The 27759-nt window shown below is 41.2% G+C and overlaps 1 protein-coding gene across 2 annotated transcripts; it reads left to right on the forward strand.

Moving 5' to 3' along the window:
* Positions 1-437: 437 nt before the first annotated feature.
* lonp1 (lon peptidase 1, mitochondrial) lies at positions 438-26818 on the forward strand. Of its 2 annotated transcripts, XM_033047104.1 has the most exons (19): positions 438-845; positions 876-990; positions 3893-3981; positions 5256-5375; positions 6065-6302; positions 6671-6732; positions 8327-8456; positions 9894-9977; positions 10410-10630; positions 12270-12408; positions 13576-13754; positions 16681-16768; positions 17035-17157; positions 17750-17866; positions 19332-19472; positions 20955-21120; positions 22604-22812; positions 24630-24794; positions 25519-26818. In XM_033047104.1, exons 1-19 carry the CDS (start codon positions 475-477, stop codon positions 25666-25668), a joined length of 2907 nt encoding a protein of 968 aa, XP_032902995.1. In that variant the 5' UTR covers positions 438-474; the 3' UTR covers positions 25669-26818. The 2 variants fall into 2 exon arrangements, with proteins under 2 accessions (XP_032902995.1, XP_032902994.1); XM_033047103.1 differs by having other exon boundaries at positions 438-990.
* Positions 26819-27759: the final 941 nt, after the last annotated feature.

Below are 27759 nucleotides of genomic sequence, written 5' to 3' on the forward strand. Positions count from 1 at the left end.
GAATATAGTGTTACGATACGACAGAACTTTATTTATCCCCGGAGGGAAATTGGTTACAACTACAGAGAAAGTGCAGAATTTTTTTAAAGGTGCAAGAGCAATGTAGATTGGAAGATCAGGAATTCATCCTTAGCATATGAGAGGTCCATTCAAGAGTCAAGGGTCTTGATCCGAAACGTCACCCATTCCTTCTCCAGAGATGCTGCCTTTCCCTCTTGTTACTCCAGCATTGTGTGCCCATCTGCTGTCGAATATGTCTGTATTTTCCAGTATTTGTAGTCCTATTTATAAAATGGTGTGCCAATGTGCCAGAAACCCTCACCCATCCTTCTCACCAGATCAGTATCCATTCATTCATTCAGTGTTCATTCAAGAAGACTACACTGGTCAACCCTGATTGGTTAGTGGCGCTCGCCGGAAGTGCCGCTGGTTATGTTGCCGCAACGCATTGTGGGGGTTGAATGGGCTTCCAAGATGGCAGCGTACATGCGGCTCGGCTCCTTCAGTCGCTTGTGCGGTCGAGCCGTTAGGTCTCGGTATCGCCCCTTCGTGGCAGTCCCCAACCATGCTCCAGTTGGGAACAAGCCCGGGGAGGCGGCGGCTGCTACTTGTTTAACCAGGCGGTTGCATTCAGCTGCGGCCGAGCGGTTACTGGGCTGCACTGGGTGCTGGACGGTAACCAGGGCGACCAGCGCGGCCCGCGGCAGGGGCAACCCCAACCCCCCTGCTGCTACTCGGTTCCAACAGACAAGAACCTTCCAGGACTTCAGTGAGAGGAACGGCGGTGATTCGGTTAACTCTGGGGACGATGGTGTGGAAGGCGGAGCTGGAGATGGTGGGGAAGGGGAAGGGGAAGGGGAAGGGGCCACGGTCATGGCCCCTACCATGACAGCGCTTTCTCCTATGATCGTGCCCGATGTTTTCCCCAACGTCCCCTTGATCGCAGTCAGCAGGAATCCCGTGTTTCCCAGATTCATTAAAATTATTGAGGTAAGAAACCGGTGGCAGGCTATTCAGAATAAAGTAGCACGCGTTTACGAAATACAAGCAGGTAGACACAAGATGTTGGTGTATCTCAAGGGTCAAGAGTGTTTTATTGTCACATGTCCCATAGAACAATGACATTCTTACTTGCTGCAACACAACAGAATATGCAAACATAGTATGATATGACAACGAGAGAGAGAAAAGAAAAACTCAGTGAGTATATACTCACAACATACCCATATACACATACACACATACTCAAAAAACACTCAGTGGGACAGGCAGTATATCTAGAGAGAAGGAATGGGTGACGTTTCGTGTCAAGACCCTTCATACTCCACTCCTTGTATATCGACCCCCTTCATCCCCTGGGAGTAGGAATTGGAACAAAGCACAATTGGCATGCATATTGCTTTGGGGGGAAATGAACAGATACACAACTTTGGGAGATTCTGATTATGGGTCTAGACCCTTTTTCAGACTCTTCAGTTCTTATGCTTCTGAGAGAGGATTTTGGTTTAGAAGAAACTGTTGACGGAGACTTGGGAGAGTGTTGTAAAGCAAGTTGTGGATGGTAAACATCACAGACAGTCGTAGATGGGATTGGCTTCTTGGGCAATACCTTAAACTTAATCCGCTCTGGTTTGGTGGGTGCTGTGTTGACTATGAAAGTAAGCATGCAGGTACAGCAGGCAGTGAAGAAAGTGAATGGCATGTTGGCCTTTATAACAAGAGGAGTCAAGTATAGGAGCAAAGAGGTCCTTCTGCAGTTGTACAGGGCCCTAGTGAGACCACACCTGGAGTATTGTGTGCCATTTTGGTCCCCTAATTTGAGGAAGGACATTCTTGCTATTGAGGGAGTGCAGCGTAGGTTTACAAGGTTAATTCCCGGGATGGCGGGACGGGCATATGCTGAGAGAATGGAGCGGCTGGGCTTGCACACTCTGGAGTTTAGAAGGATGAGGGGCAATCTTATTGAAACATATAAGATTGTTAAGGGTTTGGACACGCTAGAGGCAGGAAACATGTTCCCGATGTTGGGGGAGTCCAGAACCAGGGGCCACAGTTTAAGAATAAGGGATAAGCCATTTAGAACGGAGACGAGGAAACACTTTTTCTCACAGAAAGTTGTGAGTCTGTGGAATTCTCTGCCTTAGAGGCCGGTTCTCTGGATACTTTCAAGAGAGAGCTAGATAGGGCTCTTAAAGATAGCGGAGTCAGGAGATATGGGGAGAAGGCAGGAACAGGGTACTGATTAGGGATGATCAGCCATGATCACATTGAATGGCTCGACTCCTGCACCTATTGTCTAATGTGACTCTTCAACAAATGAGGCAGAACATAGTAAAGTGGTCCACTCCCCCTGCTACTTATTCATGACTTCCCTGTGTTCCTGATCCCTGAGGTTCTCTGTCGTTGTGCTTGTGCATTGAAGGAATTTCAGCATTGACATTTGCTTTCACTGAAAGATAGCATCTGAAACATTGGAAGTGGCCCTCGCTTTTCAGGATTTTGGCAAGAACATTGATTATTGGATGACGGTTTAGTTGGTCATCTGGTTCGGTTGGTAGAGATAGATTGGTGAATTAGGTGCTAATCAAATAGGCTGTCTTGTCCAGGGGTATATTCAGTTGAAATGTCACCTATTCCTTCTCTCCAGAGATGCTGCCTGTCCCGCTGAGTTACTCCAGAATTTTGTCTATCTTTGGTTTAAACCAGCACCTGCAGTTCCTTCCTACACATATATTTTGTTTCTCAAGTGTTGTTGAAGCTCGTTGTTCAAGTGTGTGGCGAATATTTCACTACACTCCTTGGGTGTATTTTAGATGGTAGCAAGGCCCTGGGGATTCATTGTTGATTAGTCATTCACTGTGAAGATATTCATGTGACTAGAGTATTTCTGGCTGTGTCACTGATGTTGACAGTCTGATGCAATACAAGGTTGGAACTTGCAGGAAATTGCATCAACTGTGCCATTAACAAGAATCTTTGGGAATTGATTGAATGTTCAGAATTAATTTGAGTGAAAGACCTTTTGTGGAAATACTGTACTAGCCGATTAAAATATTCTGAGGACTTTAGCATACGAAAACTTATTCTCCCTGCAGCCCACTTGCTGTTGACTGGATGACTCATTCAAGGATCTTCATAATCCGTTTACTTTGCTATTTGCTGTAAAGCTAGAAGAGGTTAGCCTGTATACTTAAATGAACAGTTCTTGTTTGCTTTCAAGCTGATTACTGTCCTTCTGGTAAAACCATGAGGCAAATAAATGGAAGCTGATGTGTATAAAATGCTGCTTGTATAATAGGAAATGCACAGAATTCAGGAATGCAAGAACATGCAGATAACTTGATTTGACTCGATTAAATGAGCAGTGATGATGCTGTACTCAGATATCATAGATCAAGACAGCTATGCAGGTAAATATTACCCAGTGTAATAACATACTGATTTGATCTTTGATCTGTGTGGTGTCCCTGACCTGAGTGCTCTTGATCGCTTCTGGAGGAGGATCGGACAGCATAATGTATTGCCACCTGGCAATGCATTGGGCTCGAGGGGGAGAGAGAGAGACACACACGCGCGCGCGCGCGCGCGCACACACACACGCGCGCGCACACGCTCACACACTCACACACTTTGGAAGGAAATGGGGGATTTGGACTGGTTAGAATTTCTTCTGAAATTGATTTTGTGGAGCAAGGAGTGTGACAAATGCCTCTATAGTTGAAACTGATCCACATACCTATCTTTTTTTTATGACCTCGTAAGTATTATTCAAGTTTATATCAGTAAAATTAAAAAAATATTTTTTTCCTTTTGGGTTTAATTTTAAGGTCTTGGTTATTAGTATTGAAAGAAAAATTCCTATCAGAATAATATGAGTTCGCTCCTTTTTTAGGTCAAAAACAAAAGATTAATGGAACTCCTTCGAAGGAAAGTGCGTTTGGCTCAGCCATATGCGGGTGTATTTCTTAAAAAAGATGACAAGTAAGCGATGTAACAGTTCTAGTAGACTGGCACTGAAACTGTAGGGCTTTGTGGGGGGGGGGGGGGGGGGGGGGGAAAGCGAGCGAATAAAATTAATGGGGAAGTTCTTTCACATATCTACACACTTCGTGGGGTTAATGACTTTTGTGTGCTATATGATTGTAAAACTCTTCAAAGGAACCTAAAATATAAAAAATAAGTCATGGCCATTCGCGCAGCACCATAAATTTCTGAGCCCAGAAGGTCAGTACGAGTGAGCAGTGATGTCCAAAATGTTTTACGGTCGGCCTTGTGAATAGATATAGAAGTGTTTGCAGAAGACGTATTATCTTTCTTCCGCAAAGTAGATCATTTTTTTCTCTCCTCTTATTCTCTGCCTAAACTTTGCGCCAGGAGCTGGGAAACGTAATTTGCTGCCAAAAATATTGTAGCCATTGCCGTGTTTTTCACTGCACTTGACTCCCCAGAGGCTCGGACAGTTTAACAGCTAGATAGATTGTAAGGACTCCTATTTGCCCACTGACTTGTGTTCAGATGACTATATAAATGACTTAAATGCCTTGGACTAGATAGGCAGAAATAAAAAATAAAAAAATGCTGGAATTGCTCAATGGGTTAGTTAACATTTACGGAGAGAGAATTGGTTAAAGTGATCTGTCATCAGAAGTGAAAATAATCAGTTTGACCGTACATTCCTGCTCTTCAAGTAATTCCTCCTAGAAAGGCTTCACTATAGATGGACAGTGAATGGTGAATCTCTGGAACTCTCTGCCACAGAGGGTAGTCGAGGCCAGTTCATTGGCTATATTTAAGAGGGAGTTAGATGTGGCCCTTGTGGCTAAGGGGATCAGAGGGTATGGAGAGAAGGCAGGTACGGGATACTGAGTTGGATGATCAGCCATGATCATATTGAATGGCGGTGCAGGCTCGAAGGGCCGAATGGCCTACTCCTGCACCTAATTTCTATGTTTCTATGTTTCTATGAAGTGAGAATGTGATGGAAACATGTTTAATCCCCACCATCCAACACGTGTAGCCACCGTCACAACTTCAGGAGATGAAAGAAATTTGGCAAAGAAAATAGTTGCTTACCTTATTCCTATTTCACTCAGTTTCCATCTCTCGATTTAAGATGAATGCAATTTTAAACATAGAGAAGATATTACTTTTATTCTTAAATGTTTATTGCCTTTTAGGCCTTTAAAGATGGTACAAAATATAGTAATCTGTTAGAGTGATGTATTTTTATTTATTTCTACAAACTTTATTTGCAGCAATGAATCTGATGTAGTTGAAAGCTTGGATGAGATTTACCAGAGAGGAACATTTGTTCAGATCCATGAGATGCAGGATTTAGGGGACAGATTGCGCATGATTGTAATGGGACACAGAAGGTAAGTTGGACATTGCGTTGAGTTACTTGATTTCTTACTGCAAAATAAATTTAAGGTTTGTATTTTGCATAGTCTTTGTAATAGCCAAGGTCAAGCATGTGAGTCATATTAGAATTTGTAATGTTCTTCGATTCATTAAACCAACTTGTATAGATTTCGTGATCAGTAATAATTTAGTTTCTTGCCTCTGTAATATGTAGCTGTAACACATTACAATATAAATTTAAAGTTTCAGCCGGAAGATTAAAAGCTGAAATAAAAGCAGTACATCCAAGTCAGGTAATATCTAAAAACATTCCCTATTTTGAAACATTTAAAGTTCCTATTATCATTTGTTACCCTTTAGTCCCATCTCTACATTTATGCAGCTCCCAATAATTCTCCTTTTACTGTTTCATTTGAGCTCATAATCCCAGACAGGTATTCACAAGGAACTTAAATATAGAGTCATTGATAATTATAATGTGAAACTCATTAAAATCAACAAACCACTGTTAAAGTATTGTCATTGGGATTTTGACATGGAGGAAACTAATCCCACTGAATTAAGTTCGCTGCATTTTGTTGATTGGTTCTAGACTTTTATGTTTTTTTTGTTTACTCTGTTATTGTGTTTTTTTATTTTACTCCGTAGACTGTTTTTGTTACCCTGGATTGAATCTAAAACGTTTGTTAACTTTATTCCCCAGAATCCAGTTAACCAGGCAGCTGGAAGTAGAAGCCGATGAATCAGTACCTGGGGACTTTGAGCAGAATCCGCACAAAGTTCAGAGCAAACAAAAACTTGAGAAGAAAGATGAAGCCAATTGCCAAAGTTCAGAGTTGGCAATAAATTTGGAGCCCCATCTGCCACCAACGGGTGAACTTTTAATGGTAGAGGTGGAAAATATTGTTCATGAACACTTTCAGGTCACAGAAGAGGTCAAAGTAAGTTTAAAGGGAAAAGTTGAAGTGTCATATTCTCAAAATAATTTTGTTGCATTTTCTTCAGATATGTTCACTTAACGTAAACGTAGAAAATGCTGGAAATACTCAGATGGTGAAGCTACAGCCATGGGAAAAGAAACAAAGTCAACGTTTCAGTTCAAATTGTTTTTTCATAATTGGGAAGGACACAAAAGCAGCTTGTTAAGCTGCAGAGTGGATCTGGGAGGAGAATGATGGGGTAAAACAGGGGACGAGCTATGTTGTTTAAAATATTGTTTTTTAAATGTACAATTTTTAAACTTTTGGTAAATGGTTTGAAAAACATTTCGTAACGACGAGCAAAAATTAACTGGCTTTTTATCAAACAGGCGCTTACAGCAGAAATTGTGAAAACTATACGTGATATCATTGCCCTGAATCCACTTTACAGGTAATTGCTTGAACATTCTCTGTGTTCTTGCTGAACACCATAATTTCAAAATAATGGCTCTACCATTTACTGTGCAAGTTCTACCCTGGTTTGAATTAACAAAGTTGAAGATATCAATAGAAAAGTCTGTGTGTTCCATGCTCTATACAGGATGTAATCGTTCTAAGGAGGTTTAGAGAAATAATATGACGGTATGAGCAGCAGTGAACTTGATTTGCCTGTCAATTGCAAAGGGTGTTATAATAGGATAAGCTTTAATTGGATTACTTATAGACAACTTAAAGTTTAATTCCGGAAAAGGGGAGCTTGTTGTATCTCGGTCCCATTATGTGGTGGCGTTTTCAACGTGGATACTGAAATCTGGTATTTATTTAATTCCTTGCTGTAAATATATTTTGTAGGAAAATATGCTTCATTGGATATTCAGCAGCAGAAATTAATCAGTGACTTTAACATTAGGTACTTAGCTATCTTGTCATTGTTAGTGGGAATAGTTGTGGTTATAGACCAAGTATAAGGAGACAATTTTGTTCCTCCCCACGTTCACTGGGTTTTGGAGGATATAGATGGATGGAATTAGTGGATAAGTAGTTGGTTGATGGAGTTTCTTGTGAGAAAATTGATGGTCATCCACTGAAAGGATGGATGGAAAAATATTTTCAATGGTATGACACTGCAATATGTTGTAGTAAATATTGATATGGCGTTATAATACTTGAAAAATAAAAAGTAAGCGTGCAGACACTAAGAAATTAGAAGGTTAATGGAATGTTTCGTTGTACATGGTTCATGTTACAATGACAATAAAGAAACTATTCTATTCTATGTTACCTGTTATTGGAATAGGAGTTTGTAAGTAGGGCAGTAAAGAGACCCTGCTTAAGGTACTGCATAGAGTTTGGATGCGGATTACATTGGAGGCAATACAGTGAAAGATTCAGCAATAGAGTTCTGGAATGAAGGAGTTGATGTATGAAGAAAGATTGAGGCAGTTGGGTCTATGCTCATTGGAGTATGGAGAATGACTGGTGATCTTATTGAAACATAGATGATTATGTCTGGGATTGGCAGGATGGAGGCTTTCCAGAACGAAGAACATAGTTTCAAAATATGAAGTCACACACTTAGGATGGAGATATGGAGGGATTTTTTCCCCCACTGAGGATCACCAGTCATTTCGAAATCCCTACTTTGAAACTGTAATTGCAGAGTTGTTCCATATATTCAAAGTGGTGGTTGGCAGATTTTTTAACAACAGGGGAATTGAGGATTATGGGGGTAAAACCAGGAAGGTGATGCTGAGGGCAAGATTGGATCAGTCATGATCATTTTGAATGGTGGGTAGATACAAAAAGCTGGAGTAACTCAGCGGGACAGCTGAAGAGAAGAGATGCTTCCTGTCCCGCTGAGTTACTCCAGCGTCTTGCTTCTAGTTCCTTCCTACCCATCTTGAATGGTGGAGCAGGTTCAAAGGCCTGATCGGTTTACTCTTGCCTCTCTTTATGTTCTGACAGAAATATTTGTCTGAGTTTGTTTAAAATAGTTTTAATATTGTTGTTTGACACTATAAATGCAATTTATTTTCTGTTTGTAGAGAGTCGGTGCTTCAGATGATGCAGGCAGGACAAAGGGTAGTGGACAACCCGATTTATTTGAGTGACATGGGAGCTGCCCTCACAGGTGCAGAATCACATGAGCTACAGGAGGTTCTGGAGGAGACCAACGTAAGTTGTCAATTCAGGTTGACCTAATATTTAAAACAAACCCAGTTTGCCTTCTCTCATATTATTTTTATCACTACCAATAATGCATTGGACAAATTCACCGAGTACATTGTAAATTCCAGTGGCTTTCTCACTGTCTCTTGGAATGGTGTTCTTTGCAAAACATAAACCACGGCCTCCCATTTCAGGTTTAGGCTCAAGACTGGAGTTCTTGGCAATATGTTTAATTAATTCCATGGCTGTCCATTTGCCCACTTCCCCTGCAATATTGCCATTTTTTTCCTTAATGCTTATTGTTCAGGGAGCCTGACAATTAAACTGGGTACTTCATTCTCCCGCACAGTAAAACTATTTCAGTTATTTCTACCCTGTAAGCTTTAAGGCCTTGTGATTTGTTGATCATTATGAACCTTTCTGGCTGATCTACCTAAAAAGAAATGATTGACCATGGTTGTTAATAAACTAACATACATCCTGTCCTGTTTTTGGTTTAATTTTAGTTTAGTTTAGAGATACAGCACGGAAACAGGCCCCTCGGCCCACTGATCCGGCACCAACCAGCCATCTCCGCACATTAACACTATCCTACACACACTAGGGACAATTTATATTTATATCAAGCCAATTAACTTAGAAATCTGTACGTCTTTGGAGTGTGGGAGGAATTTGAAGATCTCGGACAAAACCTACGCAGGTCACGGGGCGAACGTACAAACTCCGTACAGACAGCACCTGTAGTTTGGATCGAACCCGGGTATCTGGCACTGTAAGGCAGCTACTCTACTGCTGCGACACCATGCCGCCTGTTTACCCCTTCAGAGCTATTGGCTTCTATCGATTTTTTTTATCCCATGCTTAATATACCTTGAATTTAAATTTCATATTTTCAAATTCACGTTAATGTGTATCCTTAAGGTGTCCATCTTTACATTCTTTCTAGATCTAGGCTCTCCTGCACTCTTTAGTCGTCCCATGTTCTTCCTAAACCTGAACTTTACCTCTGGGCTTCTCTCCATATTCAGTCCTTTCTACTACTTTACCTTTTCAAAAACATTTCGACATTTCCTGAATCTCAATGACACATTTGGCTTTTGTTTTTATTTATTTTGCTTCTATGCTGTTCCTACGCCCTTGTTCCTATGCTGCCACTAATTCAATACCTCCAAGTCCCAGAGCATATTGTATAACTTAGTGTCATTTCAGATAATGTTGTTGTGAAGGATTTATTTCTGAAGCCCACTATATAAAAATATAAATGTCTAAAGAAGGGTCCCGACCTGAAACGTCACCTATCCATGCTCTCCTGAGATGCTGCCTGACCCGACGAGTTACTCTAGCATTCTATGTGTTCTTTTGTAAACCAGCATCTGCAATTCCTTGTTTCTATATGTAAAAAATAATGTGTTTGGGTGTTATCTCTCTTGTGTCTCTGTTTAGATTCCAAAACGACTCTACAAGGCATTGTCTCTGTTGAAAAAAGAGTATGAATTGAGCAAATTGCAGCAACGTCTTGGAAGAGAGGTAATTAGACATATTATTTGTTCTTCTGATTCTCTGCTCTCTAATCTAATCTATTGTGGATTCTTGCCAGGTTTCAGCCAACTTGCGTTATCTAGTCCTTAACAAAGCGGACCTTATTTCTATACGAATCACTAACTATTAGGCCCTGAAATATCACAAGCCTCATTTGTGTAGTCCTTTCCCAATAATTTTCAAACTGGATCTATCTGTTCCTTGCTCGGAAACCTTAAATTCGTTTTCTTTGGATAAAATCATGGAATTCGGTTAAGGCTGGAGATAATAAAATGTGACTTTCCTGGAACCCCTCTGTTTTTGAAAACTTTTATAACATTGTTATGTTAAAATATATAAATTACCTGGTGGGTGTAATGACTGTATTTGGCTGCAAAGCTGAGCGTTTGTATAAAATTTAGTGGATTTGTTTACTCTTAGGTAGAAGAGAAAATCAAGCAGACTCATCGTAAATATTTGCTACAAGAGCAGCTGAAGATTATTAAAAAAGAGCTGGGGCTGGAGAAAGAAGATAAAGATGCCATTGAGGAGAAGTTTCGAGAAAGGCTAAAGGAACTGATTATTCCAAAGCACGTGATGGATGTAATTGACGAGGAGCTGAACAAACTTGGCTTGCTCGATAATCATTCCTCGGAGTTCAAGTGAGATTCCTGCAGAATTTTGCAAATTCATCTTTTCCAGGATCAGATATCAAATGGGCCCTTTAAGTAGGAAAACTGCATTTCTTGAGCTTTGTATTGTTTGAAAGGAAATTTGAAATTTGAAAATGTTGAATTTGAAAATGAAAGTGTTGATGTCCAGAGTGATCCTGGAGTGCAAGACCAAAATTTACCTAAAGGTTCAACACAAATAGATAGGGTGATAAAGAAGCTGCACGGCATACTGGCCTTTATCGGTCATGGAGTATAAAAGTTGCAAATGTAGAAAAAGTGTCAAGTCATGTTGCTGCTGTATTAAACTTTGCTTTATAGGAAGGATGTGGAGGCTGAGAGGGAGTGCAAAAGAGGTTCACCAGGATGTTAACTGGATTAGAGAGTTAAGGACAGATTGAATTGTTTTCTCTAGAGTGTAGGAGGATTGAGGGGGTGACCTGATAAAAGTGTATAAAATGATGGTCAGTCTTTTTCTCAGGGTGGAACTGCCAAATACTAACGGGTAAAGGTTTATGGTGAGAGTTTACAGCGTGGAAACAGGCCCTTCAGCCCACCAAGTCCACACTGACCAGTGATCTCCACACACTAACACTATCCTATACACACTAAAGACAAATTTACATTTATACCAAGCTAATTAACCTGTACGTGTTTGGAGTGTAGGAGAAAACCAAAGTTCTCGGAGAAAACCCACGCAGGTCACGGGGAGAATGTACAAACTCTGTACAGACAAGCACCCGTAGTCAGGATTGAACCTGGGTCCCTGGCGCTGTGAGGCAGTAGTTCTATCACTACGCCACCCATGGTAGGAGAGGGAGAAAGTTTAAAGGAGATTTCTGAAGTTGTGTGAACTAGTTGGTAAATTGTTTACCATTTCATTTAAATCACATTGCTATGTCAGGTTGATCTCATAACATTAAGATTGCTAGGAATTCCTTGACCACCCTCACTCAAATTCTGAGAGATCCAGTATGCTGTTTAATTGATGGTCCTATTTACCAATTCCTGGACACTGAAGTGAAAGATAGTAATGGAAATGTACTTTGTAGGGAAATAAAAAATATACACATGGGTGGCTGAATGTGATTCGATAGTGACCAGATCATTCTTTCAAGATTATATTATGGCATTTAGTCTGCTTGCAGCTATACTGGTTTTGCATTGTAACTGTATTGATAGGCAGTTGAAATTTACTATTAATCATGACATTAGATCAGTTACAAATGCAAATTAATATTGCTTGTCAATTTGAATCTTCATTGCGCTGTAATATAAATCTGCTTGCTGGAAGCTTGCAGAAGTGTTGTTTTCATCTTATGTAACCCATTTAACACTTTTGATGCACTGTAGAATGCTGGAAAAATTTCTAGATGTCAGTTTGCAAACTTTAGATTTGCAATTACAGCTTAAAGCCTTGGTGACACCAGGCTTAATTTTACTACAATTGGATTTCTGCTGTACATTATGCTGTATGAGGCTTCAATTATTACAAATCAATGCAATATTCAATTCAACAAGCAACTTAAAAAAAAAAAATCATAAATATCTTGTCGTATAATCAGAATCAAACAATTAAAAGATTATTTGTGCCCTTGCTGACATTCTGTTTTAATTTCATCTGCTTCAGTGTGACTCGAAATTACTTGGACTGGTTGACAACAATGCCTTGGGGAAAATGCAGTGAAGAAAATGTGGGTCTGAAACGTGCACGGGAGGTGCTGGAAGAAGATCATTATGGCATGGAAGAGGTCAAAAAACGCATCCTGGTATGAGAACTCTACAGGTTTGCTGATCGACCATATTTAGGGGTCGACCATCTATATGTAAATTACTTACAGATTTGTAGCCTTCCCAGCCATTGTAACGCTCCACTAAGGTCAGCCATCGTCCTCCGCCTGCTCCACTATTGAGGTCTTGGTTGGATTGCTCTTTGTCAGAGTCCTCCCCTCAACCTTACTGCCATGGGTGGCCCCACCAGGAGCATAGCTCCAGACAGCATTGCTCCCAGGTTCTCAGGTCCACACAAGCTTCATCATGTCCATCATGTATTGTCAATGATTAATGGCGTATAGCAATGGCGCATAATTAATGGCTCATAACAAGAGGAGTTGAGCATAGGAGCAAAGAGGTCCTTCTGCAGTTGTACAGGGCCCTAGTGAGACCACACCTGGAGTATTGTGTGCAATTGTGGTCTCCAAATTTGAGGAAGGACATTCTTGCTATTGAGGGAGTGCAGCGTAGGTTCACAAGGTTAATTCCCGGGATGGCGGGACTGTCATATGCTGAGAGAATGGAGAGGCTGGGCTTGTATACTCTGGAATTTAGGATGATAAGGGATCTTATTGAAACATAAGATCATTAAGGGTTTGGACATGCTAGAGGCAGGAAACATGTTCCCAATGTTGGGGGGAGTCCAGAACCAGGGGCAACAGTTTAAGAGTAAGGCGTAAGCCATTTAGAATGGAGATGAGGAAACACTTTTTCCCACAGTGAGTTGTGAGGCTGTGGAATTCTCTGCCTCAGAGGGCAGTGGAGGCCGGTTCTCTGGAAACTTTCAAGAGAGCTAGATAGGTCTCTTAAAGATAGCGGAGTCGGGGGATATGGGGGGAAGGCAGGAACGGGGTACTAATTGGGGATGATCAGCCATGATCACATTGAATGGCGGTGCTGGCTTGAAGGGCTGAATGGCCTACTCCTTCACCTATTGCCTACTGATGCCTTTTTAAAGTAGCCTTGCCTCTTCTGGTTTTAGTCTGGGTAATACTTTAATCCTGATGCTGAACTTGTAGTGGAAGCCATGTGATCTTGTTGCAGAAGTTGCTAAATATGGATGTCTTTAACAATGCTTTAAAAAAAACTTTCATTGGGATCCCATTTGGCTGTGGCATATCTTTTGCTTGATTTTGTAACTTTCATATTTTCTGTGATTCCAGGAGTTTATTGCAGTTAGCCAACTGCGTGGTACTACACAAGGGAAGATTTTGTGCTTCTATGGTCCTCCTGGTGTTGGTAAAACCAGCATTGCTCGATCTATAGCTAAAGCATTGAACAGAGAATATTTTCGATTCAGTGTTGGAGGAATGACCGACGTGGCAGAAATCAAGGGTCACAGGTACTTTTGGCACCAGACTGCACATCAGCCATGCAATTACTGCTCTGAAAATACTTCTAATTGATGACAGCTGTTTTTGTGATTAGTGTTCAATCTTGAGTAGACTTAATTTGGATTTGAATGCCATTCTAGTGGACTTCTTAAAGTACTAGCAAGTCTTTTAACCACAACAAAACAGTGTTTTACATCTGAGTTACTTGTGGATGCAAAAATGGATTCTATCCATCAAATCTAGTTCACTAGTGCTATATGAATGAAATATAAGCTTTCATAGCAAAAGGATTTGAGTATAGGAGCAGGGAGGTTCTACTGCAGTTGTACAGGGTCTTGGTGAGACCACACCTGGAGTATTGCGTACAGTTTTGGTCTCCAAATCTGAGGAAGGACATTATTGCCATAGAGGGAGTGTAGAGAAGGTTCACCAGACTGATTCCTGGGATGTCAGGACTGTCTTATGAAGAAAGACTGGATAGACTTGGTTTATACTCTCTAGAATTTAGGAGATTGAGAGGGGATCTTATAGAAACTTACAAAATTCTTAAGGGGTTGGACAGGCTAGATGCAGGAAGATTGCTCCCGATGTTGGGGAAGTCCAGGACAAGGGGTCACAGCTTAAGGATAAGGGGGAAATCCTTTAAAACCGAGATGAGAAGAACTTTTTTCACACAGAGAGTGGTGAATCTCTGGAACTCCCTGCCACAGAGGGTAGTCGAGGCCAGTTCATTGGCTATATTTAAGAGGGAGTTAGATGTGGCCCTTGTGGCTAAGGGGATCAGATGGTATGGAGAGAAGGCAGGTACGGGATACTGAGTTGGATGATCAGCCATGATCATATTGAATGGCGGTGCAGGCTCGAAGGGCCGAATGGCCTACTCCTGCACCTAATTTCTATGTTTCTATGTTTCTATAACCTGTAATTGTTTAAGAGGACAACATGGTGGCAGAAACTGCAAACTCATTCAAAATAAGAACTGAATATATCACATTATGGGATATGGAAACTGATGGTGGAGGAGTAGAATTAGCATTTTAAGATTGTTACCTTTTATGGTAAGGGTTGATGCAGCAAAATAGTTTTTCTTAAGATTATTACTGGTGGTAGAATTTATTAATGCAGTAAATAAACAAGCTTAGAAACACAGAAAATAGGTGCAGGAGTAGGCCATTCGGCCCTTTGAGCCCGCACCGCCATTCAATATGATCATGGCTGATCATCCAAGCTTGCAATGACTGCATGACTTAATGGTGGATTTTAATTTCTAAGTAGATTAAATTAAGTGGTTTACATGTCGGAAAGGTAGTGAATTTCTTCTGTGTTCAGGATAGAATTCCAAAAATTATGTCCTAGAACCAAGAAGACAACTTATATCAAGATCTAAGTGTTAACAGATCAGGCAGCATCTGCAGTGAGAGAAAAAAAAGTCAACAGTACAGGATAATGGCCTTTCATTGGAATCTAATGGCTGATAATAGAGGCCTCCGAGATTTGAACTGGTTTCTCCTCAGTTACAATTTATGTGAACGATTTGGATGAAAGGATAACATAACTTGCCCAAGAACGAGACAGTCCAGGTGGTAGTGTTATCTATATGTAGACAGGTTAGATGAGTGAGAAAGATAGGGAGCAAGGGGAAATGAGAGAACAAGGAAAGAAAAAACATGAAAAGCTAATAAATGTAGATAAATATAGCCACCTTGATGTGCTATCCATCAAGGACTGTGGCTATTCACCTTGTCTATGCCCCTCGTGATTTTATATACCTTTACCCGGTCACCCACAGACTCAAACAATCCAAGAAAATAGCCAAGGCCTATCCCGCCTCTCCTTGTAACTCAAACCCTTCAGATCCGTAACATCCTGGAAAATCACTTTTGTACCCTTTCCAGTTGAAGGACATCCTTCCTAGAGCAGGGTGATCAGAACTGTATATAGTCCTCCTTATGTGGGCTTACCAATGTCTTGTAGTGATAACTTAAGATCCCAAGCTCTGTACACAATACCCTCCAATGAAGGCAAGCATGCCAAAAGCCGCCTTCAGCATCCTACACGTATTTAGTTTACCACGCGGAAACAGGCCCTTCAGCCCACTGAGTCCACGCCGACCAGCGATCCCTGCACACGCACACTATCCTGCACACTAGGGACAATTTGCAATTTTTACTGAAGCTGATTAATCTACAAGCCTGCACGTCTTTGGAGTGTGTGAGAAAACTGAGAATCCCAGAGAAAACCCACGCAGATCACGGGGAGAATGTACGAACTCCGTACAGACAGCACCTGTAGTCAGGATCAAACCCGGGTCTCTAGTTTAGTTTAGAGATACAGCACGGAAACAGGCCCTTCGGCCCACCAAGTCCCCGCCGACCAGCAATCCCCGCACACTTCCACTATCCCACCCACATTAGGGACAATTTACAATTATACCAAGCCAATTAACCTACAAACCTGTACGTCTTTGGAGTCTGGGAGGAAACCCGAGATCCTGGCGAAAATACATGCAGGTCATGGGGAGAACGTACAAACTCCGTACAGACAGCACCCGTAGTCAGGATTGAACCCAGGTCTCTGGAGCTAAGGCAGTAACTCTACTGGTACGCCACCGTGCCGCCCATATGGTGCTATATTATGCACTTATAACGACAGGCTGCAAATTAAACTCCTTTAAAAATTCCAACACAAATAAGCCAACCAATCATTTTGAGCAAGAGGAATACCAGTGCTCTAATGCAGCAAATCTACCACTGTGCCACCCAATTGAAGGAGGCCATTTTGACCCATTAAATCTATTTCAGAGCAATCATATTCTATCTGTAGCATAATTCATTTTTACCCCTATTTAATTCTTTAATTGGAATCAGTATGTGGTTCACAGTTATATTGGAAAATATTAATGGTTTTCATAACCTTTTTGTATTTCTCATACAGGAGGACATACGTTGGAGCTATGCCTGGAAAAATCATTCAGTGTCTAAAGAAAACAAAGACTGAAAATCCATTGGTTCTTATTGATGAGGTAATATTCCCTAGAATGGTTGTAATGAATTCTGAGACTCAACATTTGAAAGTTTTAAACCAGTGGCAATCAAAAATTCATTGCAACTTCCGGGTATAAATTCCTTTTCATCTGTATTCAGAATTTCCAATTATTCAATTGTTTTTTGTTAATTTTCAGTTGCAAAAGCAATATTTTCATGACGGGACAGTACTATAGCTAGTTAAGTAGTGTGAAGAGATGTTACATTTCTGATCACACCAATCATTTATCCACATTTTCTACAGATTGATAAAATTGGTCATGGTTATCAAGGGGATCCATCGTCAGCTCTCCTGGAACTTCTCGATCCAGAGCAGAATTTTAACTTTTTGGACCATTACCTTGACGTGCCAGTCGATTTGTCGAAGGTAGGTTTTAGGTTTCCTTGCTGTTTCAGCCTTGCAATTCCAGAGACAAAATACTGTACTAGCTGGAAAAATGGGAATAAATGCAAAGTGCCTGGTCTGGCCTAATGAAGCCTCCTACTCTGTGACGCTGCAGGCTGCATCCAGTCCACGTGCTAGGCACCAAGACATATTTGTCTGGGATTCACAGGGATCGGGCAGTTGTCGCCCAGGGTTAAAGTGACACGCGTTTGTCTCCGACTAGCTCACTCCTGTAATGCAGTGTTCAGCGAGAATTGAGTCTCTTGGGATTGGAGGAAGAAAATATATTTATGTGTTCTTTCAATAGACAATAGGTGCAGGAGTAGGCCATTTGGCCCTTTGAGCCAGCACCGCCATTCAATGTGATCATGGCTGATCATCCCCAATCCTGCCTTCTCCCCATATCCCCTGACTCCGCTAATTTTAAGAGCCCGATCTAGCTCTCTCATGAAAGCATCCAGAGAACCTGCCTCCACCGCCCTCTGAGGCAGAGAATTCCACAGACTCACAACTCTCTGAGAGAAAAAGTGTTTCCTCGTCTCCGTTCTAACGGTGTGTCTCTTATATTTGATAGGTGCTATTCATTTGTACTGCTAACGTGACTGAAACAATTCCTGAACCACTCCGGGATCGAATGGAGATGATTAATATTTCTGGCTATGTAGCACAAGAGAAGCTTGCAATCGCTGAGGTAAATCTGATCAATTTTTAGATAGCAAGAGGGAAAAAAAAAGTTACATGTTTCTATAAAAATGAGGTCATAATTCAAGAATTTGCATTGAACTGTGGACACAGGAAGTCCAAATGTTAATGGTACCCACTTTACGTGGAATATAAGTGAAGATGTTTATACAATACAATACAATACAATTCAATTTATTGTCATTTGGACCCCTTGAGGTCCAAACGAAATGCCGTTTCTGCAGCCATACATTACAAACAAATAGACCCAAGACACAACATATTTTACATAAACATCCATCACATTGCTGTGATGGAAGGCCAAAAAACTTTTCTCTCCACTGCACCCCCCCCCCCCCCCCCCCCCCGATGTCAGAGTCAAAGTCAAAGCCCCCGGCGGGCGATGGCGATTGTCCCGTGGCCATTAGCCACGCCGGGTGATGCAAGGTCGCACACCGGGTCTTGGTGTTAGAGCCCCCATTCCAAGCCGCGCGGGGCGGTGCTGTAAGGCCCCGCTCCAGGAGCTCTTCAACCCCACAACTCGGGCGGGAGAAGTCGCCGTTGCGGGAGCCCTGAAAAGCGGTCTCCCTCCAGGTACCCGCGGGCTCCCGGTGTTACCGTCCGCCAAACCCGCAGTTGCAGCCACCGAATCTCCGGGGGTCGGGCCGCAGCAGCGTCCACCACAGCTCCACCCGCTCTGGACTCGGCCAGCTCCGCGACGGTGAGGTGAGTAGTTGGCACCAGAGTCCCCGGTCTTCCTGTTGGAGGCCGCTCCTCGTTGCAGCCCCAACGACAATGGAGACCCGACAAAGAAAAGGTTGGGTCTCCCGTGCAGGGAGAGATTTAAAAGTTACCCCCAACCCCCCCACACCACCCCCACCCCCCCACACACATACCCCAACAAAAATAACAAAAACTACATAAAAACATAGACATAAAATAATAAAAACGCAGACGGACTGCAGAGGCCGCTGCAGACGAGAGTCGCGCCGCCTACCGGATACATTCTCCCTGTGACCTGCATGGATTTTCTCAGGGATCTCCGATTTTCTTCACACACTCCAAAGGTGAACAGGTTTGTAGGTTAAATTGGCTTGGTATATTTGTAAATTTTCCTTAGTGTGTGTAGGATAGTGTAAGTGTGCAGGGATCGCTGGTCGCGCGGACTCTGTGCCAAAGGGCCCGTTTCCACTCAGTATCTCTAAACTAAACTAAACAGATTTCATCTGTGTTCACATTTTAACTATTGTATTACATTCTTTTAGCTTCTGTGGTACAGATTCATAAGTTAGAATCCTACTTCCATATTTCAGCTATTAATGCTTCCTTGCTGTGCACAGATTAATTTCTGTGTTATGTCTACATGAAATAAAACTGACTGTGCTGTTGTCTTTTGCTCTTTGAAACATCCTGATCACATACGGTACTACACAGATGCATGGCTTTAAGATGATAAACCTGGATTCTTATTGCAGCGCTATCTTGTTCCTCAAGCGATGACTAGCTGTGGGCTGGATAATGAGAAGGCACATATCACCTCTGAAGCACTAACGATTCTGATCAAACAGTACTGCAGGGAGAGTGGGGTTCGCAATCTGCAAAAACAAGTGGAAAAGGTAAGTGCATTATGATGAGTGATATAAACATTCCAACATGGAGGAGAGCCAAAAGATGACATTGTACTTGTACGTACATGCAAAGTAACCCCAACCGTGATTAAAATTGTCTTATGTCATAAAAATATCAATGAAATTAATGACTCGGAGCGGAGACGGCATTCCGACTTTCGGCAGCGGCCCGAATCCGAGCTGAGGCTGTGGCGACATCACTTCGGAGGTCCGCTGGACTGGAGGGCGGCATCTTCGGCCTGGATCGCCTCAGCGCAGAGGGAGAACAAGGAGGGAAGAGACAGAGACTAAGACTTTTGCCTCCATCACAGTGAGGAGGTGCTTGGTGAACTCACTGTGGTGGATGTTAATTTGTGTTTATTGTATGTTTTATTATTTATTATTGTGTATGACTGCAGGCAGGGAGAGGGAGAGGAGATGGAGAGGGGGATGGGGGAGAGAGGTGGAGGGAGAGTGGGAGGGGGGAGAGAAGTGGAAGAGTGGGGAGGGAGGGGTAGGGGGAGTGGTGGAAGAGGGACAGAGGGGAAGGGGTGGGGGTTGAGAGGGGAGGGAGGGGGAAGGGAGAGGGGTGGGGTAAGTGGAAGAATGGGGAGGGAGGGGTAGGGGGAGAGGTGGAAGAGGGACCGAGCAGTAGGGGGAAGGGGGCGGAGGGAGAGATGGGAGGGGGAGGAGGAGAGGTGTGGGGGAGGGGGGAGATGGGGTCCCACCATGAGGTACCACCTCCAGTTTAAATTCCATTTGGAATATTTTGGAGGACCAAGAATTATTAAATAAACAAAAATCTGAATTGTAAACATTTTGCTATCTTATTTTCAACCATGCTAGATAGGACATAGGATTAGACATTATTTTTAGACATATTATATTTCCTCTATTTGTTATCCTGTATTAACTAAGATATAAAAGAGGAGGTTTGTGTTTTCATGACTACTACGGTGATCCAGCTGTAGCAGAAAGTTAAAATGAAGGTCGACACAAAATGCTGGAGTAACTCAGCGGGACCCCTTCAAGGGTCTCGATCCTAAACGTCACCCAATTCATCTCTCCAGAGATGCTGCCTGTCCCGATGAGTTACTCCAGCATTTTGTGTCTGCCTTCGATTTAAAACAGTATCTGCAGTTCTTTCCTGCACAGGAAGTTAAAATGCATCTCTCCATAAATGCAAATACAAGTCGATAAACATAGGTTTCTCCAGCAGTAATTTCAACCATGGTCTTTCCCATTCCTATTTCTATGACCAACTTCAACATCTGAATTTTGTATCCTGCTCTTCACGTTGACAACTAATGGAAATAAAACCGTGACCATGTTGCTGTCCTTTGCTCTGTTCAATTAGTGTGATTTTACATGAGATTCTCCAAGTTTTTAAAGGTTTTCGTGCATTGCTTGCAATCACTTGCATTTTATTTTCCATTTTAATAATTTTGGTGGATCTCTGCAGGTACAAATGACAGTATTACTCTTCTGCAGGTACTCCGCAAGGCTGCGTATAAGATCGTACACAAAGAGATGGACAAGGTAGTGGCAACACCAGAGAACCTCCAGGATTTTGTTGGAAAACCCATCTTCACAGTGGAGCGGATGTATGATGTCACCCCATCAGGAGTTGTAATGGGTTTAGCTTGGACAGCTATGGGTAAGTGGATGAGCTTTGCAATTTGGAAATCATTCGTAACGAGGGCATAACATATTCCTGCTAATTCTCATATCGTCAATGTTGTTTGTCTTTACCCTTGCTTCATCCCTTTTTCTGAGATACCACTGTACACACTTATTACCTCCAGAACTCACTAAGCTTGTGTTTCTCCTATCCTGTCTATTTCGCACAATACACAAATCTGAGCCAGTCCAAAACTCACTAAATTATTTCGAAATCTCTATGCTGAGATAGAGGAGATGAGTAGGAATGTCTTCAGTAAGGGGGTGGTGGATCTGTGGAATTCTTAGCCACAGAAGGCTGTAGAGGCCAAGTTAATACATATTTGTATGGCATAGATGGATAGTTGATTAGTATGGGTGTCAGGTTATGGGGAGAAGGCAGGAAAATTAGGTTAGGAGGAAGAGATAGATCAGCCATGATTGAATGACGGAGTAGACTTGATGGGCTGTCTAAATGAAAATGGTTGCTGGGCTACCTACAATTTTTTGAAGATTTATTTTATTGACCTGAAATGTCACCTATTCATGTTCTCCAGGGATGCAAACTCTAGCATTTTGTGTCTTTCATCTTGGTAATTTTCAACCATGGTCTGACCATTCCTATTTCTCTAATCAGAGACTCTGTAAATGTGGATCACTGCATATCTGGGGAACCATCTCTCAACAAAGGCATACGTGGATGATAAAATTCACCACTCCTTTCTATGTCCCAGTACATCTATTGTTTGCTTGACAAGGGAAAAAGTGTTTGAAGATCCGGACCTCAAAGTTTAGTTTAGTTTAGAAATACAGCATGGAAACAGGCCCTTCAGCCTACTGAGTCTGCGCCGATCAGCGATTCCCTCACACTAACACTATCCTACACACACTAGGGACAATTTCCAATTTTACCAAGCCAATTAACATACAAACCTGTACGTCTTTGGAGTGTGAGAGGAATCCGGAGCTCCCGGGGAAAACCCCACGTAGGTCTCCATTGGTTCCAAGATATCTGTCCCATGTCCTCCCCAAGTGGACAAAGGTCATTCCAGATGGTACTGAGCCGTTTCTGGGAACACTGGAAGCTCTGTGTAAGCGATAGAAAGATCACAATTCCTGCAGTCAGAAGCTCAGAACCCATATAGCCTGAGAGGAAGCAAGTTGTTCTTGATCCTAGCAGGAGGAGGTGGATTAGGGAATTGACGCCTCCATTTCACAGGCACAAATATTGAATTAATACATGAAGATGTTGAAACCGTAGGAATCACACCTATAAAGTTTATTCATTTCTAATACAATAACAGAAAATGCAAGAACTACTCAGCAGGTTCGGTAGTGTAGATGGAAAGAGGAACAGGTAACAACCTTTCATTGGAACTGATGCCGTCTGGCCTATCTTTACATAATTAGTCAAGAGGATCTAGGGAGAAAATATAAAAAGAAACTTCTTAACTTAATTGTACTTCATAATCTTCAATCAGGTGGTTCTACTCTCTTTGTGGAAACGTCTCTTTGTCGACCAAGAGACAAAGAAAGTAAAGGTGGTTCACTTGAAATGACTGGTCAGCTGGGGGATGTGATGAAGGAAAGTGCCAAAATTGCCTATACGTATGCCAGGTCCTTCCTCATGCAGAAAGATCCTACCAATGATTTCCTGACTTACTCCCATATTCATCTCCACGTGCCTGAAGTAAGTGTTTGGCAATCTTTAATGAACCAGTTGTCATTGTTTAGTTTGCACGAGCATTTCATTGCATAAAAGTGGTCCCAATTGCATTAAATGGATCATTCTTGTATGGTTTTAATTATGTAATATTTCCAACGAATAGCTACCACAGTGTCATTACAACAACTAAATATACACAACTGCTAACAAGCCATTTTCTATTGAGTAGAAAATGCTGGAGTAACTCTTGGAGACATGGACTGGCGAAGAAGGGTCCCGACCCGAAACATCACCTATCTATTTTCTCCAGAGATGCTGTATGACCTGCTTAGTTACTCCAGCACCCTGTTATATTTTGTAAACCAGCATCTGCAGTTCTTGTGTACATTTTATTGATGATATTTACTGTACACCAAATGACTGCATTGGCTAAATACACCATACTGCATCTCTATATTAAATCAATTGGTCACTACTTTCACACAAAACAGCAGTGTTTTGGGTGGAACCAATGTAGTTTTGCTTTTCCAATTATTGCAAAGCCATGGCAGCTGATCGGCGACAATATTCATATCGCAGTAATGACCATGAAAACTAAAGCTATTAGAAAATGTAAACTTTTGCATTATTTACGACTGAGCTGGTTTAACAAGACAGCCAGTGATTGCCAAGTGTGGTTGTAGGCATCGTCCCTCAAGTTTACTTGCATTTAGCAAGTTACAATTACTCGTAATTATTTTATATCGTTAAAAAAAATCATCCTATTTGTCACATGTTATCTTTGAAATATGAAGTTGTGTTCCACTGTTGGGATGAAGTATTACAGATGTTAGGAAGTGATTATATACAAGTGGCATGAAGAAAATATTGAAAACATTTATCTTCATACTTTTCCAGCATTTACAGTTAGCTGAGTATACTATTAATTTATGCAATAAAAGCTATCAGTGATCCATATTAATTAATTTTAACATGCATAAATTGAACAAACAGTTGTCTTTATATTTGGATAAACAAAATAACCGGCTTAATATGAACAGAAAGAAGGCAGTGGAGGCCAATTCACTGGATGTGTTCAAGAGATAGATCGATTTAGCTCTTGGGGCTAAGGGAATCAAGGGATATGTGGAAAAAGCCAAAATGGGATACTGATTTTGGATGTACACAAAAATGCTGGAGAAAATCAGCGGGTGCAGCAGCATCTATGGAGCGAAGGAAATAGGCGACGCTTCGGGCCGAAACCTTTCCTTCGCTCCATATATGCTGCTGCACCCGCTGAGTTTCTCCAGCATTTTTGTGTACCTTCGATCTTCCAGCATCTGCAGTTCCTTCTTGAACATACTGATTTTGGATGATCAGCCATGATCGTATTGAATGGCAGTGCTGGCTCGAAGGGCCGAATGGCCTATCTCCTGCGCCTATTTTCTATGTTTCTACATAGTCCTACATGCAGCCTACAGTAAAACCCCTGTAATCCAGCTCGCCTGGGACTTTGGTGCTGGACTAGATGATTTATTTTACCCCCAGACTATCGGCTGCTGTTATATTAATACTCCACCGCACTCTATATTTACTTTGTTTCAAATGTTACACGATAATATTGCAGTAAACGCAGTGGGTTTTAAGGTAACAGAACCCAGTGTGGTTATAGTGTGAATGATCAGGGAATATGATGAGCCAAATGCTAAACCATCGGGATTGCTGGCTAGCAGATTTTCAGAGTTGTACAGTACGTGTACATGGTATTGTATATGATGAATGAGTTTAGTTCATTAATTCATTTAGTATCTGTGACACTGATTAAACCTTGTTTCTGATTACTGAATTGTTTGTTTCTCCAGGGTGCCACCCCCAAGGATGGTCCAAGTGCAGGTTGTACAATTGTAACCGCGTTGCTTTCTCTGGCAATGGATCAACCTGCAAGACAAGATTTAGCCATGACTGGAGAATTGTCATTAACTGGAAAAATCTTGCCTGTTGGTGGTATCAAGGAGAAGACCATCGCTGTAAGTTGCAATTAAATTTGAGTTTACTTTATTGTCATTTGCACCGAGGTACAGTGAAAAGATATTGCTGCATACTAACCAGTCAGTGGAAATACATGATTACAATCGAGTCATCCACAGTGTACAGATACATGATAAAGGGAATTGCATGTAGTGCAAGGTAAAGCCCGATTAAAGATTGCCCAAGGGTCTTCAATGAGTAGATAGTAGCTCAGGACCGCTCTCTAGTTGATAGAATGGTTCAGTTCTGCAAACAAAACTGCAATCAATAAAACTGAGCTATTCCTTCATACAATTGGAACCAACACCCTAGGATTGAAGTCAGAATTGTCCAGTTAATGCACATTAACTGTCTTATAAATTAATAATTTCTGTTAATTAGCTGAAGCTCTTTGTAATCAATTTAAATTCTACTTTAGTATTTGTCTGATTGTGAATCTCAAACATCCACACCAATAACTGCATTTAAGACATTTGGTCAGGTACATGGACAAATGTTTAGGGGGACATGGGACAAAAACTGACAACTGGGACAAGCATAGATCAGCATCTTGCTTGGCATGAACAAGTTGGGCCAAAGTACTGTACGACTACGTTCTATGATGATTTTCTTGATATAGATCAGTGTTTGCAAATGGATCTTAACATTTTAACGGTAATAAATGTTCATACAAGTAATCCAGAGATGTGACTGACACTAAAATGTGTTTTATTTTTCTTTTAGGCAAAGCGAGCTGGTGTAAATTGCATCATTTTGCCAATGGAAAACAAAAAAGACTTTTGCGATCTACCGACGTTTATTACAGAGGGACTGGAGGTGCACTATGCTGAACATTATCAGGACCTGTACCATACCGCCTTTCCAAATCAATAAGATTACTGACCATTGAACAGTTGATTGAACTGACTGCAAGACATTTCTGTGAATTGCCCTTCTTTGTAGGAATACAGTCAGATGTTGTGTGCTGGTCCCATTACACTGATGGAGAACTTAAGACGGCAAAACAAATTGGGCATGAAGATATATGTAGTTATTTTACTTAAAGTATTGTAACCAATCTTGGCATTGTAATGTCATTAATTTTATTAAGAGATTTGATTTAATAAACGTTTCCAGAATTATTCATTAATTTTGAAATAATGATTTTGGGGCAATTGGCATCAGTGGGTTGCAATAGCCACATTTATGAGGAAGGTTTCACATTATCTCTTTATGTGTGCTAAGTTTGTATCTTGGTATCACTGGATGGTTGAGAACATTTCAACAGGGTTCCCCATCTGCAAAGAGCTGTGATAGTGCTGCCTCATGTAAAGCACTATCATGTATGATATCCTAATCAAAATGTGTTTTAATATTCACTGGTCCTTTCAGTCAATGTGTCTGGCATGTGATCCATTCCAGATATAAACATTCTGAATGGTTTACACGTTTTTACTTTTTACTTAGATGCTATCAATTTAGTGTTCTGCAATGTTGCTTGATCTATACAATTGACATCATTACCTTATAGACATCTTTCTATGTCTGAGAATAAGGCACATTAGAATCTCTGTGCATTTGGTTTCAGTAACTTTAACTTTGTCTTGCATTCATTAATTTAATTGGCCTCCAATTTAAAGATATGGTTGTTTAACTTTAAATTATCTTCATCGTTCAGAAGAATGCAAATTGGCATGATTTATCGATCATATCGACCGTAATTGTATATTGTAAGTTCAACTATTTCATTTTCCAAAAAAAACAACTTGTGTCGATATTCTGGATAAATATGACTTCCACTCGTACGAGGGGAAATGATTATCAAGTAGTAAATAATGGCAGCTTTAAGATAATACACCTCTACTATTGTTACAATACTTTGCTGAGGAATTTGGTGCTTCGTTTTAAACCACAAACTGTTGTGAATAATTTTGTGGTCTTAATGGTCAATCTTCAGTATATTACTGGTCATTATACTTAAGTATTAACTTTGTATTTCCAGGTATGTGAAATTAAAGATTTATGGAGTTGTCAATTGAAAATCGATGAGCTTTGCTGCTGAATCTCATTGTAAACACCGAGATGAAGCCAATGCTAGAGCTTAGCCACTTCTATTTAGTAAGGAATCTTTCTGTCTTGGAAGCCACAGGGCGAAGGCCTAGGGAAGGGGAGATTTGCACCAATTTGTCTGATTTTAAACAGCTTCTATCAGAGGTTACAGGGTGGAAGGAGGCTTTTCAACCATATCATCTGTAGTATAGTTCTAAAGAGCAATCCAAATAATTCCTCACTAAAATCTGCACTTTCCTTCCAGATAGTCTCCATCTCACTGTTGAATATTATAAATGGATGTGCTTCCACTACTCACTAAGTGCATGCCAGACCCATTCTCTGCTTTTTTAAACTGTCTTGATCACCCTATTCTGTATCCTCTTGTCAGTCATTTAGTTTCTCTCTGTTTACACATATTAAATATTTTTCAAATTACTTCCCAGCTTTGCGTATATTACCTTTTTGGAATTCTATTTGTATCACTAACTGCATTTTCCTTGACAAATTTGTCTCAACCACATCAATGCTGGTATTTTCTAATTCCTGCAGGACTATTGGCTGCTAATTCTTTCCCTGGTTGTTTTGGGACGTAACTATTTTGTTTAACCTCAGCAGTGAGTTATTTGGTCTGACCCTGCACCTTTGAACTAGGGTGTAACATTTCCAATGTTCTGAACTTCAGTACCATTATGCCATGTTTCAAGGGTTATAGCCAAGGCCTCTGCAATTTTCCCCCACTGTCAACAACCTCATAGAGATCAAACCCCACCAAGTACAATTAGCATTATTCATTACTGCCTCTTAATTTTTACCCCATTCAGAATCTCAACCAGACCTCAGCATTACCTCACCCCTACTGTGATCTATTTGTTTTGGTCTAGGTATTAAGTGAACTGAGAGCTATGAGAAATGTCAGCTATGATCTTGATGCAT

The sequence above is a fragment of the Amblyraja radiata genome, chromosome 29 (genome assembly GCF_010909765.2).
Source record: "Amblyraja radiata isolate CabotCenter1 chromosome 29, sAmbRad1.1.pri, whole genome shotgun sequence".
NCBI lineage: Eukaryota > Metazoa > Chordata > Chondrichthyes > Rajiformes > Rajidae > Amblyraja > Amblyraja radiata.

Bases quoted from the DNA above. Each gene is read 5' to 3' on its own strand.
- lonp1 (XM_033047103.1), top strand. From the start codon at position 475: ATGGCAGCGTACATGCGGCTCGGCTCCTTCAGTCGCTTGTGCGGTCGA. The intron at 16,769-17,034 runs GTAATATTCCCT...CATTTTCTACAG, and splicing joins CATTGGTTCTTATTGATGAG to ATTGATAAAATTGGTCATGG. The intron at 17,867-19,331 runs GTAAATCTGATC...TTCTTATTGCAG, and splicing joins AGAAGCTTGCAATCGCTGAG to CGCTATCTTGTTCCTCAAGC.